Genomic DNA, 18,267 nt, shown 5'->3' on the forward strand with positions numbered 1-18,267 from the left:
CAGCAAATAATGGAGTATGAGATTTTGAAATCTTCCTTGATTTTAAAGCTTACAGAAGAAATATTTGAAACAAACACAAACATAAAGGAATCAGCACATTATCCATATAGTATCTCCTTTCTTTTCCTCACCTGGAGCTACGCTGAAGTAATGTTTGATGGCAATGGTCCCGGACAGTGTGGAAAGGACGGACAACATTCCTAGCTTTAAGCTGTCATAAGGAATCTGGAGGGCACATTCACAGAGTGCCTGAAATATAGAAGAGAAATGAACACAGAAGTTAAAACATCAATATACATCTAAACTGTCTACTACATTTAGATTTTCTAGCTTTTATTAAAATTATATCTTCAGGTCTTTTTTCCATGTTAAAAATTATAAGTTAAACTGCCAAACTCCTTATGAAGCCTAAGGAAACATAGTAACTAAATGGTAAATTGGTAAGCTGGTACAAAAAGAGGACAGTGAGTAAAAAACTAAAGAAACCTAAGTATAAACTTTGGTTAATAATAACAATGTATCAATACTGGTTCATATATAACAAAATTACCATACTAATGTAAAATGTCAGTAATAGGAGAAACTGCGTGTGAGGTAGTATGTGGGAACACTCTGTACTAACATCTCAAATTTCCTACAAATGTAAAAGTATTCTAAAACCTCCACCATATTTTGCTTACATAAGAGATATATTATTTATGTGTATTTTTTTTAAAATAACAGAAAATGTGGCATTTTTATCTAGTCTATGAGTAGAGCTATTCTCCTCCCATTTCTGTTCATTTTCTCTACTCCTAAGTTACCAGAAACAAAATGCTATTTTTTCCTTCAGTGCAGTGAGCTATGAATACATGTTGACAGTACAGTGACTCTTGCTTTATCCTGTGCATGTGACTCTGTATCATATGACACATGTAAATAACAGTCAAATAACTCTCTTACTAAATTAACCTAATTCCCATTTTCCCACGAAGATTCAGAAAATGAGCAAAACTTCAAGTCTAAGGGGAAAACAAAGGACAGCAACAAAATTTGGGAAGGAGTGATACGGGCACATGGAAAAATAAAAAACCCAAAAAAGTTCTAACTAGGAATAGATTCAAATATATATTAGAATTTAATATATGATAACTGGCATTTAAAGTCAGAGAGCTAATTCAATAAATACTGAAAGGACAACTAGCAAGTCAACTGGGTGAAATAAAACACGATCCCTATTTCTTTTTTCATACTACATAAAAATCTTTAAAAAGTATTAAGAGTTAACATAAAAAAAGTAAAAAGGTAATTGACAAAACTAGAAAAAATATTGACATCATGTAAAATTGTAAAGGACCTTATATATTAAGGTCCAATAACCTTAATAATTAAGAAGCTCTAATAAATAGACAAAAATCCAATGAAAAGGTGGTAGGCCACAGAAAGAACTTATATAAATGCCTTTTAAATAAGATGTTTAACCTCATTTGTAATTTGCAAAATTTAAAATAAGTGTCACTTTTAACTTATCAGATTAGCCAAAGGTCAAGTCTGATAATACATAACAATAAAGAGTGTGTGGAAATAGGTATTTTCATACATTACTGATAGAAGGGTAAGATGGTGTAAAGCTCCTTGGTGGTCAATTTTTAAAATAGCTATTATTAGACCCAGAAATTCCTCATCTGGAAATTTAAGTTCATAAAGGTAATTTTTTACAAACTATTCAATACAGCGATATCAACAGTAACAGTAAAAGTATTACGAACAACTCTACTGCCCATCAGTGGAGAACTGGGAATATATCAAGGGAGCACCACACAGCTGGTAAAAGAATACAGTAGATCTGCCTGGTAATATGACACGTTCCCCAAGATGCACTGTTCAGTGGTAAAAAATTTAGAACATACTATATGAAAATGAAATGAAATGCCCATAAAAACATACTGTACTTTTCATTTGTTCAGGAAAATGATGGGATAAACGCATGCTAGCATACTGATGACAAGGTTTAGGAAGAATGCATAAGAAACTAGTAACAGTGATCATCTCTGCAGAGGAGACCTATGGGAAGAGATGAAAGAAAAGACTTGCATTTTACTCACTGTACATCTTTGAACTCTAGGGATTTTTTATCATGTGCCTGCTTATTTTTTCAATTGAAAGAAAAATCTAGTTAACAATTTAAAAAGCATCCAAAATTCCCACGGAAGGAATGGAAAAATACAGTAGGTTTCTGGTAATGGAAGGGAAGACAGTCTAAGTAACGCAGAAAGAACTCTAGCAATGAGGCCACGATATGGGGGTGTTTAGGTGTGGCCTGAAAGAAGGTGCATTTAAAAGAGATGGAGGCTAAGAGAGAAAGAGAGGATTAGGCCCTTGAAGGCTAGGCAGAGCAACAATGGCATCTAAAGTGTTAGCAAAGATTATTCTGGCAATGGTAAACAAAACAAGGTAACAAAGAGTTGTGTATTAAGGAGGACAACCAAATCCTATGGCAGTGATCGAGGCAAGTGGGGATAATGGCCTGAAGTAGAACTTGGGGGCAGGAATGGTGACCAGAGGATGAGTATGACAGACATTTAGAAAGATTATATATGAGGGAAGAAGAACTCAATGATTATTAAGAAATTTCAAACCTAGCAACCAGATTCCTCTTATGAAGAGTGAAAATTTATGGGAATAGGCCAATTTCAGAAGAAGGACAGAAAACTGGAAGAAATGTGAAATCCATCAAGTATCTATCAGGCATTTGGAAACTAAAAGTAGCAGATTTTTAATTGAAGACTCACATCAGAATTCTGGCTCTGCCACTTACCATTTGTGTGATCTGAGCCAATTATTGAAATCTTTGAGTCTCAACTTCTTTGTGTGTAAAATGGGGGTAAATATTTATAAAGAATTGCTGATTTTCATATAAAATATCTCTAGAAAAGTGTGCAAGAAATTAGACATCAGTTGCCACTGGGCAAAGGAACTGTGAGGACAGAAGAATAGCAAGGGGGAAATAGTCACTATATATCCTTTCATAGCTTTGGAGTATTTCATACACATGAATGTATCTGCGTTTACAAAACTGAATTAAAATTAAAAATAAAATAGAAGTGGGGTGATGTCAATTGTCTTGTAAGATTAAATAGCCACCAAAAGTCAAAGCACTCTGTAACCCATAGCTACGTTAAAAAGTAATACAGAAGCTTGAGTAAAAGGAGTAGAATGTTGCAGGTTCCACATATTGGCATTAAGGGAGGCCATCAGAATGACAGGGAATAAACAGAAGAAAGCAGAGGGTCAAGGACTCAACTCTGAAGAAAATGGGCAGTGAAGAATACAGAGAAGACACATTTAGAGAGTGCAAAGAATGATGGACATTAGTGCCAAAGAGGCCAAGAGAAGGGGCAGGTAGATGGTGTCGAAAGTATTAAATACTTCCTAGAGACCACAGATGTGGAAGTGAGTACTGCACCCCCAGCTGGACGGCTTTATGAGGTGGCAGGATGACAGTGGGAGTGGCGCACAGTGAAGTAAACCCCAACACTCGAGTAATGAATCGTCAGGGTATCTGGCTGGCTGAAGACTGCTGCACGTGGTTCCTTCTCCTCAGCAACCCCTTCTTTAGCATTCCTGCTGTCTGGACTCTGACCAAGGTCATCCATGACTTGGCAACGTATGTCTTCCTTCATACAGTGAAAGGAACGTCTTTTGAGAGCCGTGACCAAGGAAAGGCTTGGCAACGGACAACTGGGAGCAGACGGACTACAGGCTCCAGTTTACCTCTTTCAGCACATTCCTCAGCATCTCTCCTATCGTGCCCTTCCTCCTGGCCAGCTTCTACACCGAGTATGCTCCTGCTTACTTTCTACACAGCCTCACTGTTCAGAGTACTGATGCCTAATTTGTCCCAACTGCATCAACAAATACTAAGGCATGGGGCCAGGTTCAGCTCCACAGGCTTGGGGAAAGCACTGGAACAAGGACCTATAACATCCTTCCTTTCTTCTCCCTACTTTCTTCTACATCTTGATAGCCTGAGAACTATATAACCTTGCTCATGCTCCCAGGAAGAGAAGACTGGAAAATAGGATGTCCTGGCCTAGTCCTGCTAGGGGCAAGTTTCTTTGAATCAGCAAAGGCACATGAGGTAAGGGCCAAATCATTATCCTCTACAGCAGGAAGCCAGGTTTGAGGTAGCCTGTTTGGTGATTATATTTTTCCATATCTTCCACCCCTATCGCCATCTTGCTCTATTTTGTTATACTTTTCTTACGATATGAAGATAATTTTAAATATACTTATAAATATACACACACACAAAGATGATGAAGGCAGAAAAAGCCTTTGGATTTAGCATGAGGAACACTGGTAGCCTTTTAGTACCTAAGTAAGTGACAGGGCAATGATTCTAAGTGCAAGCATATAAAAAAAAGAGAAGGGGAGGAAATAACATCAGATACAGATGCTATTTTTGACATTCAAAAGAAGGAATTTTTTAAAAAGTGATTTTTATTTGATATTATAGTTTTTATTTATTCATTCAAATGCTTAGGCTATTTCCATTTGTCCACTTTTATTGCCTAAATTGTCCTGCCTTGTACTGTTGATTAGTTTGTGTTCAGGATTAATATCCTCAACCAGACAGGTCTATGTCCCTTGCTCTGAGTATAACAGACATTTAGCCTTCTGTGATAATCATAAAGGCAAGGGAGACATTTTATGAAGATGATAATGTAAGTAATTTTAAAGAAGAATTTTATCATTTGAAAAACTGAACTAGAAAACCTTATGATAAAATTATTAATAATGTTATCTTCTGATTTCTGACACCGAGCACATTACTGGGTCTTAGTAAATACATGTTTAAAAGTTCATTAATTCAAACCATAAGCATAATAAAGCAAATCACGAAGTTCCCCACAGATAGAACATTAATCTTATTTCAATGATGAAATATGGATCACGTTTCTGTTTTAAAGACATTACCTATTACAAAATCATTCTTACCAGGAGCAATTTTCACATCAAAAAAAAGAAAAACTGGCTCACCGCCCATAGCACAGTGGTTACAGCACCGGCCATGTATACTGAGTCTGGCGGGGTCGAACCCAGCACAGGCCAGCTAAACAACAATGACAACTGTAACATAAAAAAGGCCGGGCATTGTGGCGGGCAACTATAGTCCCAGCTATTTGGGAGGCTGAGGCAAGAGAATAGCTTAAGCCCAAGAGTTTGAGGTTGCTGTGAGCTGCGATGCCATAGCACTCTATCCAAGGTGACATAGTGAGACTCTGTCTGAAAAACAAAACAATAAAAAAACAAAAAACAACTGAAGTCAGGTCCAGTGGCTCACACTTGTAATCCTAGCAATCTGGGAGGCCGAGGCATGTGGATAGCCTGAGCTCACAGGTTTGAGACCAGACTGAGTCACAGCAAGACTCCATTTCTTAAAAAATAGGTGGGCATTGTGGAGGGCACCTATAGTCTCAGCTACTTGGGAGGCTAAGGCAAGGGAATCGCTTAAGCCTAAGAGTTTGAGGTTGTGAGCCGTGATGCCACAGTACTCTACCAAAAATGTGTTAAAAAAAAAAAAAAGGAAAAACTATCTTTTCAAATGGAATCCCCTTTCTCACTTACTACCACTGCTTTCCTTTGGTATTTGGTCTGATCTTTTCTCTCTATGCTGGCTTAGCTCCCTGCTAACCAGAACCCCCTGGCCTAAATTACTATTATCTGGGTCAGTCCCGAAAAATGGGATTCTTCTCTACTCTGGAATGGGACTGGTCACCAGGGATGTGTTCCAGAAAAGCATGGCAAAAAGTAGTTTATAATATTTAAAGACAAATGGTATGTTTGGAAGTATGTCAGAAACATACCATGTCTAAATTTTCTAGGTCTCCATTATGATAACTCCAAAGGAAAAGATTAAAATATAGAATTAAAGGCTGGTGCCTGTGGCTCAAGAAGTAGGGCGCTGGCCCCATATACTGGGGGTGGTGGGTTTGAGCCCAGCCCCGGCCAAAACCGCAAAAAAAAAAAAAAAAGAAAAAAAAAGCCAGAATTAAAATATATGACAAAATATATAAACGTTTAGTGTGATGTAAATGGAGTTCATGTGTTTTCTAAGGTCTTTGTAGCGAGAATTAATTTAAGACTTTGGTAAGAATAACTATGATTGTTTTCCTTTCTAGGATAACAACTGAAAGGAATATAACACTGCAAATTTCCTGACTATTCGAAGGAAAAGGAATGACACTAAAAACAACCAATGTAGAAAATAGTCCCCCTTTCCCAAAGAGGGATAAAGAACAGGGGAAACATACAGAAAATATAGACTAAGATAGCAGATTTAAACTAAAATGTGTAACAAATCACAGGATATGTAAACAAAACAAATGTTCCATTTGAAAATGACAAAGACTACCAGGTTGTATTAAATACTGTTTACAAGAGATATCTGAATCATAAAGATATATAAAGATTTAAAGTGAAAAGACAGCAACCTACCATGTAAATATATCCAGCAGAAAGCTAACGTAGCTATATTAATATCAAACAAAATACAACTAAAGCAACAGAGCTAAAGAAGTAGAAAGATTTAACAAGTTCATGCATTAGAAGACTTTAACACTGTAAAGATAGCAATCTTCTACAAAATGATCTTTATATTCAATGCAATCCCAAACTGTCAATTTTTTTTGGTGGACTTGATCAGCTGATTTTGAAATTTATATAGAAATGCCAAAGACCAACAAAGTGTGAGGAGTCAGAAGACATTTAAAAAACTACAAGTCAAGAGAAAAATAGACAAGAGACTTGGATAGCCATGTCATAAAAGAGGCAGTCCAAATGGTCAATAAACATATTAGAAAGATGTTCAATTTTTTTTAGTAATCAAGGAACTGTAAGTAAAAGTTAGCACTTCTAAAATGGCAAAAATTTAGGTCTGATAATTCCATGTACTGTCAAGCGCGTTCATCAATGGACACTCTCCTGCATAACAGCAATGTAAATTGGTTCACTCTGGAAAGGAGTTTGACATTGTCTAGTAAAGGTGAAAAATATATACTGCAAGTCAAAAGTTCGTTCATTGCTTGTAACAGCCCCATGTTGTAAAAAACCCATCAAGAGCAAAAAATTGTTGTCCATCCACACAATGCAATACTATACAGCAAGTAAAGTGCAAAAACATTCAACTACTTGGATGAGTGTAACCAGAATAATGATCAACAAAACAAGCTAAACCAAAACTAAACAATACTCTTTAGGGAGATACACAGAGCAAAACTACCTTTTTTTTTGACAAAACTGTTAAGAAGAGCAAAGAAATAAATATCGTGAAAGTCAAAATAGTGGTTTCCTTTGGGTAAATGCAAAGTTCTAACCAAGAAGGACTATGAATGGGAAGGAGGTCCCTAGGGTTGCAATGTTCTATTTCTAGTGGGATAGTGGCTAGATGGGTATTCACATAAAATTATTTAAACTGCTATATATTTTATATTTCTTCCTGTCTGGTCTATCTCACAGTAAGAAAAAATGAGGAGAAATACTGTGCTTCTAAGTGAACTTTCTAAATAACTGGGTTTGGTTCTAGGCACAAATTCTCCAAAATGACTAAAGTGGCTGAGCACATGCTCTGCTTGGAAAGATAGTAAGTATTGTTTAGGAGAACAAGCACTAGGACAGAAGCTCTCTTAATTAAAGAATTCATTAAGTTCTTTCAAGAAACTCTGTTAAGCATATTAAGTCTCCCTGAATCCTAATTGCTTATCTATTAAATGTAGATTTAATAAGTACTCTCCATCTCTTGGGATATCTTTAACTATCAAATCATTACACAATATATATATATATATATATATATATATTTTTTTTTTTTTTCCCTTCTGTGTTCTCTCCCTCTTAATCCCCCAAAGGGAGGGAAGAATAATCATCAGTGGCAAATGGCAGTTGCACTAAAGCAACACCAAGAGCCGGCTTCACGTCAGGAGAGAACGCTGCGCTGCCTCCTCGTGGTTTCCGGTGCTCTACACATTCAGCGAGGCTTATCTAGTAACCAACTATAGAAATAACCCCTGAAAGTATAGTCTTCATGACACAGTATATTAAAACATGTTTAGAAAACTGCAAACAGAAAAACAAACATAGCAACTTCATTTTCACAGTCTGAAATTCAAAGATGTTTGCTATACTGAAACCATTATGATGCCAAGAAATAAAATAAAACCCATAAAGATAAAGGACAAATTCTAACAATCTTCCATTTTACTTTACATACCATTATTTACAAAATAGTGTATCTGTTATTGGTTATGGATAAACAAGTATGGTTCTGTTTTAAGAAAGAATAAATGTAAAACACTAATTTAACCTAAGAAATGGTATAAAAGCTATTATGCTAGAAGCCTAGAAAGTCAGTCCCTTTGTGTTTATGAAAGTTAAGGATTCTTTTGCTTTCCAAGAGAAGGAGAAATCTACTTTGCCAAGTTGCCCATCTCCATTACAAATCAGTCACCACCTAAATTGTTCTCCCTAAATTGACTGAAGAAGACAAATAAAATAAACAATTGCATTAAATTTCTCAATTAGCCTTAGGGCTGCTATAGGAAAATTAACAAGAAACAGAGAGGCAGGCTCATTCACTACAACAACTTAAACAGTCAAAGATAGTTTCATGTGTTTAGTTTTGCCTCTTACAAAATAACTTCTGCCACAAACTTCAAACACTTATGAGATGACAAAAACAATATAAAAATATAAGGCAAAACAATTTATTATATTATTTTTCTATGTAAAATATCAATGTTCAACGTTCTACATACTTGAATGTTCTCCCTACTCCACGTATGTGGTGTTTTATTGGCAAGTAATTTCAGATCTTGAATAGCAAGTCTCTTTACCGCTTTCCTAGGGTCATTCTTCAAATACTGCAACAGAAGCTGAATCTATAAAGGAAATAAGTCACTCCATGAAAAACGCTGTAACTGAAATCATCATTAGTGTAGTTTGTGAAATTTACAGATTTGAGACAGGACTCATTTCAATATGCTCACGTTGGGCCTTTCTCTCTGTGTGTAAAATACTACCATTTAACTTTAAGTTTTAGCACAGGACCTGGCATTTAACAGATATCCAATCCTTTTCTTTTTTTTTTTACTGTCAACTTCATACCCAATCAGGTTTCACCTAATACTTCATTTTCCTCAAAGGCTTCCAAGAATCAGTAGTGTTAACATGAAGAAAAAAAACAAGTGAAAGGAAATTAATCTTTATCACAGAAAGGGACCATAATGTTATCAAAACTTATGGGCTACTTTCTTATTTTTTACATTATGTATTTAACATGCAAGTTTACTGAAGAATAGGCAGTTTAAAGAGGGCCAAGTGCAGTAGCTCACTCCTGTAATCCTAGCACTTTGGGAGGCCAAGGTGGGAGGATCACTTGACCCTAGAAGCTTGAGAAAGCAGTGAGCTATGATGATACCACTGCACTCGGGCCACGGTGACAGAACAAGACTCAGTCCCACCCCCACAAAAAAAAAAAAAAAGAAAAGACAAATTTAAATTACCTGCTTGGGTGTATCAACCAAAGATGAAGCTGCAAGGAGAGTGAAAGTGTGCAAGGAAACAATCACCATTTTGGTGGAAGGATAGGATGTGACCAGCTGCTGTAAAAGCTGACGGGCACTGGAAGCCAGGATGGCATCATGATGCATGTGCTGTAGAATGGGGATCAATTTCAGCTTCAAGTCCACTGGTGTAGCTAAACCTACACACAAAAAGAATTCTCAGAGATTTCTGATCATCATCCTCAATAATATTTCAGATTAAAAGGTCTAATTCAACTAGCAAAATGCCCAATGAGAAATAGTATACTAATATTATGTTTATAACACTAAAGGTAATTATACTATAACTAATCAATATATTCAATTTTTTTCAAAAGCATTTATCTTAATATTATCTTTTCAGTGATTATAAAGCTACATGCTAGCATTAAAAAAAACGCCTTTAAGAAGCACAGTGGAAAGCAAACTCATTTTCTTCTCATACTGAAATATCAAAAAATATTATATGCAGATACATATAAACACATTTGACAGCTACAATCTGATTATATTTATAATTTTAACTATTTCTAAATAGTTAAACAACTATTTAGACAACTAAAACAGGCTCAGGAGGTAAAAAGACTATTAGTAAAATAGTTTTGAAGTTCTTTAAACTTTGTGTAGTAAATGTCTTTCTTTACTGCACATATAGCTGGAACTCCATGAAGCCCTAAATCTATCTTTTTCTATCAATACTGGAGCTAAAAAGAAACTAACAAATCTTTTCTTCTACAGCACAGCTTTGTGGTGATAGAGAACAAAAATTTCTCAATCGCCAAGCAGGATATACATGTTAGAAGCTGATTAGTCCTCCGCAGATCACTGGGTTTTGTACTGTGAGATAACTTTTAGTAAGAATGTAAGACAGCACTTCATTATCCAATGGTAGCTTAAATCCACAAACTCCCTTTATTTTGACCTCTATTCGGGTTTGGCCAAAGCAGTTGAGTTCCACCAACAGAAGGAAAGGAGAATGAGGTCAGAGTATTCCCTGCTCTCCTCTCTGTAGGGTCACATCAGGCTCATGTTGTTGTTGTTATTTTGATAATGGAAGTTCTGAAAGCATTTGGCCTGGCTGACCATTCCATCCTTGAAACTCTCTCCCAATGAATGGCTTCTGCTGGTTTGCTAGTTTCCTGGTTTCTGCCCTCTTTCACTGGTTATTCCCCCTTAATCTCCTGTGTAGTCTCCTCTTTCACCTACACTTTAATTTCTGGTATTCCTTTGGGTTGGTAATACCCTACATTTTTTTCCTTGTGGGCTGACATAATACCATGGATTCCATTACTAGCTAAATGCTGAAGACTGCCATACACTCCACCCTCCTACCTTGGAACTTCAGATGGATATAAATGTATCCTGTTATCTTCTGGTTATCTGCACTAGATGTCTCAGAAGCATTTTGTATTAAAGAGGACACCCAGAGAATACCTGATCTTCACCCTGAAACAGTCCCTCCAAAAATTTCCCAACTCAGTAAATGACAATTTCATCATTACAGCTTCTTAGAAGACCTCAGAGTCCTTTAAAAATGTATATATTTTTTACATCTTCTGTATTAACTTGGATTTAAAAATATTTTTATTATTTTTTTCCCCTCACAGGACTTTCTTCCCATCAGTCTTTATTCATGAGTGAAAGGATTCTCTCACATGCCATTTCCAAAGTTATTAGCAAGTCTTGTTGGTTCTGTCTTCATATATAACTAAACCTGACCATGTCTTTCCACTTCCATTGTTATCATGCTGATCAATTCCCACTACTGTGGGGAATGGGCTGTCAGGTGGCAGGGCCCCCACAGCCTGGGGAGACATTCAGGGAACGACCCACCAGCTGCTTCTCCTCCTTTAACAACAAACATTCTTTTCACCTGCCAGAAGTCATGTAGCCCAGGTATACTTTCCTTATTATCAGCAAGCACACAGCTTTTTCCTCCTTAAAGTTAATCTTTTACCCCAGGGGTTAAGATCTACCTTGTTAAAGACATTATATGAATAAAACTGTTCCCACAGTTCAGTGCTGGCTGCAGTCAACACCTGCACTAGTCCTTCCGATCCATCTTTTGTCTCTGTCTTTCTTTCTCATTTCCCACCATTCCCACTCAGGTTATTTCTCTTTCCCCAGGCTGGTTTGCAAAACACCACCATCTCTTGACTGAATTATTGAAAGCCTCCTAAGGAGCCTCCCACCCAGGCCTTTCCCCATGACAGACTCCTGTCTTACATCCCTCTTTCCTCTACGGCAAGTCTATTCTCAATCCAGTAGTCAGAGGGATTCTTTATGTTTATAGACAATTCTATGGAAGATTTAGAAAGACTCAGACATTTTATTTTGCAGAAACACAAGCAGCTTAAAGTCATGTCCCAAAGTGACTGACTCCACTGATGTTTTGTTTTTGGTATGTTCTATTGTCCCACATGAACAAATAAACAAAACAACTGTGGGGTCAATCTCTGAACTCCTCCTTTGAAACATCACTGTTAAAATTAATGTCAGAATACTTTTCTTAAAACTTCTTGCTATTTCCCGATTTTAGGCTCTATCTTCCCGTGTTTTCTTCCATTTCTCTTCTCCTAATTTCTAATCTTGTACTTTTTTTTTTTTTAGATAAAATTTAAGGAACAAGTAATGACTTTTAAGTATACAGATTAATAAGCTTCTACACAGGTATATACCACTATCAATATCAGACTGCCAGCACAGTGGCCCATGCCTGGAATCCTAACACTTTGGGAGGCTGAGGCAGGAGGATTGTTTGAGGCTATGAGTCTAAGAACAGCCTAAGCAATACAGAGAAAAATAGAAAAATTAGCCAAGCATGGTGGTTACAGGCATGCATCTGTGATCTTGGCTACCTGGGAGGCTAAGGAAAGAGGATTGCTTGAGCCCAGGAATTTGAGGTTGCGGTAAGATATGATGATACCACTCCACTCTAGACCAGGCAAAAAAATGAGACTTTGTCTCAAAGACAAGAAAAAAATCTACACTTAGTTATACAGAATACTCCAGGGCATTGCTTACATCAACTCCCTTATTATTTGCTGTCCATGTTGGTTTACCCATGGACAGCCCTAGCTGGAGGTGGAAGGAGAACAATGAGGCCAGGGTATTTATTCTGTTTCCTTCTCTTCAGGGTGGTACCATGCTCCTAAAGGTCAGTTTTTCAAGGAGCCCTCTTGACTTGACTCTAAGTTTCTGGTAACCACTCCTTCCCCTGGCCCCTTATGGGGTGGTAAAAACTACTACTAGGCTCAAAGACTACATTATTCCCTATAGTTTACCCTGCCCACACCTTCATGTATCCTTGAATTATCCTAATTCAGAAGTGCCACCTGTTTCCTGCTGAGATCTTGTATGATACAGCAGGCATTCAAGAAAAATCTGCTCAATATATGGGTGATGGTTCCTTCCAATGTCACAAAGGTAGCCTTTTCTGAAGAAAGCCCCTTTATAGTGGTTGAGGAAAAAAGACAAAAGAATAAAGGAAAACAGGCCAAACTCATCCACCCATATCTTTAGTCTTTAATTTAGTGATTTTTGTTACTTATGCAAGTGAGCAAGCTCTTTTTAATTTTAAAGTGAAAGACATCTAAATGCATATAAAATATAATTATCCTAAGAAATTCATGCCCTAGAAAGGCATGATAGCATAGTGGTTAAAAGCATGGGCGTCAAAGCCAAACTGCCCCTTACTAGCTGCATGGTATACATTCATTCATTTATTCATTATTGAAATGGAGTTTCAATCTGTCATCTCAGCCTCGGATTCTTGGGCTCAACCAATTCTGCCTCAGCTCGTGTCATTTCACTCAGAAAATTTTTAAAAAATTTTTATGGTGGGGTGGTGCCTGTGGCTCAAAAGGGTAGGGCACCGGCGCCATATGCCAGAGGTGGCAGGTTCAAACCCAGCCCCGGCCAAAAAAAAAAAAAAAAGGAAGAGATTAAAAAATTTTTATGGAGATGGGGTCTCACTATATTCCCTAAGTCTCAAACTCCTGGCCTCACACAATCCTCCTGCCTTGGCTTCCCAAAGTGCTATGACTATAGGAATGAGCTACTATACCAAGCCAGCTGTATAACTTTTGAACAAATTACTGCACTTTTGTATGGCTCCCTTTTCTTTTCCGTAAAATGGACACAATAGTATTATCTATCCAATGCTGTCAAGTTGAACAATTCAAAGGAAAGCTACGTAGAACACAGAGAAAGTGTTTTTAGGGTGGTGCCATGATGTTGCCTCTGAGTTCCCTTTTATGATTGGTATGTGGATAAATGGGGTTAATAAACATGAAGCATGTGGTATAAAAGATGAGACTAGAAACCTAGGGCTTTGTAGGGCATGCTAAGGACTTTGGATTTGATTCCACTTGCAACTTAAAGACACCAGAGGGACTTAGTTGGACAGCCCCAGAATTCCTAATAACCTTCTCCCCTCAAAATCAGTACATTCTTCCCCTAACTACACTCATGTCCACATAATGACATTTTTGTCAGTGATGCCACATATATGATAGGGGCTCATAAGATTCTAAGAAAGCTGAAAAATGCCCACCACCTAATGACATTGTAACATCATACTGCAACATATTACTTTTCTGTATTTAGATATATTTAGATACAGAAATGCTACTGTGTTACAACTACCTACAGTACTCAGTATAGTAATACCTGTACGGGTTTGCAGTCTAGGAGAAGCAGGCCATATGCCACATAGTCTAGATGCGTAGTAGGCTGCATCATCTAGGTGTGAGTAAGTACCACAACTAAATCACCAAAGGATCCTCACTGGGAAGCAACACAGGACTGGGGTTACTACTTTTTTCTCTCTTTCATGTCTCATTCAAGTATCACTTCATCAGAGGCCTTCTCTGATCAATATATATAGAATGGGAAAGCCCCTCTCCCATCCTGCCATCTCTCTACCCTTCTCATCTTGCCTTTTCTCCACAGCACAGGATAGGTCGTGTTTGTATTTATCTACTGCCTACACCCCATCCCCAACCAGAATGTAGGTTACACGAGGGAGGTGAGGACTTTGGTTCCCTCCTGTATCTCACACATGGAGAACGGTTCTGGTATACAGAAGTCATTTCATAAGTATTATTTAAATGTATAGTGACTAGCAGGTAGTAAGTACATAACAAAAATTAGCAACTATTATAAATAAAAATCCCATTAAGTTACCTCATAAAACTAAATGATTCATACATACCTTGAATCATTTCACTGATTTTGTTACAGATTCCTACAGCAAAATCCCTTTGAAAAGAGAGAATACAAGAAGTTTAAAACCAAAAATTAAATATGTTTAAATTTCCTAAATATTTAAATAAAACACAATTAGCAAAGGCAAAATCCAATATTCCAAATCCTAACTGATATTCCAAAGGTCAGCTGCCAGAGGTGGGGGATGGTGCTAAGAAACAAACTGAAACAAAAACTCCAATCACCAAAAGGGCTTATGCCAACACTGTTCTAAAGTGGCTCACTGGGCCATTATCACAATACTGTTTTAATTTCTTGTTACACTAACTAGCATCTGAGATTACTTTGTATTTACATAACAATATGGTCTGATCTTTTCTGTCTCTGTCTTCCTGGTACTCAGAATAGTTGTCTGGACATGGTGGATAATAAGTATTATCTTCACTAACCACATAAAAACTTTTTATAAAAACTCAAAATTTAAAAATCTGTTACAAGACTCCAGGTCCAATAAACTGTAAACTAAGATCCTGCAGATGTTTTGATAGTATTTTGAAAATTCTTTAAGAAATATTTAAAAAATTCTTAATGTCAACATTTAAATATAGTGAAACTAAACAAATAAAATGATTTTTCAGTCTCTTCTCCACCTCTCCAAAAGTGAAACCTGACAACCCTTGGCATACATTTCTGCACTGTTAAAAATTGGCTGGTGCCATCAGATGAAGCCAGTGCTTTCCAGTTCCCACAGTTGCCACTAGAGGACACCCCTTTCACGGCCAATGTTCACCTGGCTCCTGAGGCATATGGGTTTATACCTCCTGCTTTGGGGACCCAGGGACTAGCTCTAAAAATACAAAATTTTAACCATGTTTAGAATAAGGCAGATGTGATTATGGTAGCACACAGGGAAAGAATAAAACTAAATTCCCAAGGTCTTATTTGGCCAGTTTCTCTAATTTAAGATACGAAATTGATAGAGATACTAAGACAAAAATCCATCAGTACTGATGAAGATATGTGATCTCAAAACAGGTCATTATTCTGAAGGAAGAGGTAAACGCCGATCTCAAAAACATAAACTTTATTTCACATTCATATATTCAAATAAGTCTTTCAGGTTTTCCTATTAGACTAATTTGGTATTCCTACTATCACAAATTATAGGTGTATCAAATTGAAGCACGGTATATTAAAAACTGTTCATTAATCGTCAGTTCCATAAATGAAGAATTTTGCTGTCTGTTAATAAGTCTTATTAATTTTTGGGTGGGGGCAGTGGCTCACCCCTGTAATCCTAGCACTCTGGGAGACTGAAGCAGGTGGACTGCTTGAGTTCATGAGTTTGAGACCAGCCTAAGCAATCAGCAAGACCTCATCTTTACTAAAAAAAGAAAAAACTGAGGCAGGAGGATCACTTGAGCCCAAGAATTGGAGGTTGCTGTGAGCTATGATGATGCCAGGGCACTCTACCCAGAGTGACAGCTTGAGATTGTCTCAAAAAACAAAATTTTTTTTTTTCTAAGACAGAGTAAAAATTCCACAGCTAAAATAAAATTAGCTTCTGACAACACACGAGAAACTGAACTAAGAATGAAATTCACACATAAAATTTAACCACTAAATTACATATTTATCATCCAATTTAGAAACTAAACTTTAAAAACTACTTTTAGAATCACTGGCAGTACATATTTAGTCTTAGTTTTTAACAAAATAGTTTAAAAAGAATAGGAAAAAACTTAGAGGATAAAGATATAAAGAAAGAAAATATTTGAGGGCTGGGCATAGTGGCTCACACCTATGATCCAAATACTTCAGGAGACCAAGTCAGGAAGACTGAGGCCAGGAGTTCAAAATCAGTATAGGCACTTTGGCAAGATACTATCTCTAAAAGACATTAATAAAAAAGTTGGGTGGGTATGGTGTTATGTGCCTGTATTCCAAGCTACTTAAGAGGCTGAGGCAGAAGGACCGTTTGATCCCTGGTGTTCAAAGCTGCAGTGAGCTATGGTCATATGCTCCAGCCTAGGGTGAAAGTAAGATGCTCACTCCAAAAAAAACAAAAAAGAAAAAAGAAATAAGAAAAAAAAGTTTTTGTACAACTATGCAGCATGTTTGTATTAAGAGTCAAAGTGTTAAAAAAAATTAAGACATTTATTGGAGGGCACAGTGGTTCACGCCTGTAAGCCTAGCACTTGGGAGGTTAAGGCGAGTGGAGTGCCTGAGCTCACAGGTTTGAGACCAGCCTGAGCCAGAGCGAGACCTGTCTCTAAAAATAGCCGGGCATTGTGGTGGGCACCTGTAGACCCAGCTACTTGGGAGGCTGAGGCAAGAGAATCGCTTGAGCCCAAGAGTTTGAGGTTGCTGTGAGCTCTGATGCCAGGGTATTCTACTGAAAGAAGACAAAGTAAGACTGTCTCAAAAAAAAAAAAAAAAAAGACATTTATAAAGTAAACTTAATAGTAGCCTAAGGTTTAATACAGGGTAGCCATAAAGTTCAGTGCAATTTTAAATAGTGTGTGATTTTACATTGCACATGAATTTTATGGCCACCCTCTGTATAATTAAAAAAACAGTTAGTGTAGCCTAAGTGGATTGTGTTTCTAAAGTCTATAATAGTGTACAGTCATGTCTTAGGCCTTTACATTCACTTACCACTTAACTCACTGATCACCCAGAGCAACTTCCAGTCCTGCAAGCTCCATTCACGGTAAGTGTACCGTGTACAAGGGTACCATTTTTAAATAATATCTTTTATGCTGTATTTTTACTTTATCCTTTCTGTGTTTATATATGTGTAGATACACAAATACTTACCATTGTGTCACAACTGCCTACAGTTTTGTACCCTAGAAACAATACGCTACACCACACAGCCTAACTGTGCATCTCTATAACGTTCACATAACAACACATTTCTCAGAACATATCCTTGTTGTTAAGCAATGTGCAACTCAGTATTAATCTTTGTTATGTGCATTTCAAACATCTTCATTTCGTTTATGTTGCCTTTCAGATACTCTAGTTTTTAGTTTTGATGCAGTTAAACAAAAAGTTCTCTACCTATCATAACTCTCATAAGGGGACAAAAATGCTTATTTTCGAAAGCACAAATAAGAACTATCTTTACCCACATATTTCTCATCTCAATTACTGCTACATCTATTAATTTTGAATAGTGAAATTAAAAGTTTTCTGTTCTCTACTTTCCTTCTCCAATGAGAATTCCTAGAATCCTGAAGGGTGGTAAGAACAGCTTAAGAGTATATATATAATTAAAATCTAAAGAAAGTTGGTGATTATTGCAAGTCTTTGGCAATGCTATTTGTTTTTTTGTTTTGTTTTGTTTTGTTTTTTTGAGACAGAGCCTCAAGCTATCCCTATGGGTAGAGTGCTGTGGCATCACAGCTCACAGCAACCTCCAACTCCTGGGCTCAAGCGGGTCTCCTGCCTCAGTCTCCCAAGTAGCTGGGAC

The 18,267-nt window shown here is 37.0% G+C and overlaps 1 protein-coding gene, 1 non-coding gene and 1 pseudogene across 3 annotated transcripts in view; 1 reads left to right on the top strand and 2 right to left on the bottom strand.

Annotated features, from left to right (window-relative positions):
• Positions 1 to 18,267, bottom strand: part of INTS7 (integrator complex subunit 7) — an 89,454-nt gene that overhangs the window by 43,292 nt on the left and 27,895 nt on the right. Inside the window, exons 4-7 of one of the 2 annotated variants that reach the window (XM_003800520.3) lie at positions 14,797 to 14,843; positions 9,543 to 9,742; positions 8,796 to 8,918; positions 132 to 249 (exon numbers count right to left, since the gene is read on the bottom strand). In XM_003800520.3, coding sequence (XP_003800568.1) covers positions 132 to 249; positions 8,796 to 8,918; positions 9,543 to 9,742; positions 14,797 to 14,843 — 488 coding nt within the window. The remainder of the gene's footprint in view (positions 1 to 131; positions 250 to 8,795; positions 8,919 to 9,542; positions 9,743 to 14,796; positions 14,844 to 18,267) is intronic. The other variant, XM_023519486.1, reaches the window with a different exon arrangement.
• On the top strand, positions 3,477 to 4,022 carry LOC105888072 (annotated as a pseudogene).
• LOC111728684 lies at positions 7,854 to 8,064 on the bottom strand. The gene has a single exon (XR_002775906.1). It is a non-coding gene; the product is annotated as a small nucleolar RNA U3 (small nucleolar RNA).

The sequence above is a fragment of the Otolemur garnettii genome, unplaced genomic scaffold (genome assembly GCF_000181295.1).
Source record: "Otolemur garnettii isolate 467f Iridium unplaced genomic scaffold, OtoGar3 scaffold00178, whole genome shotgun sequence".
Lineage (NCBI taxonomy): Eukaryota > Metazoa > Chordata > Mammalia > Primates > Galagidae > Otolemur > Otolemur garnettii.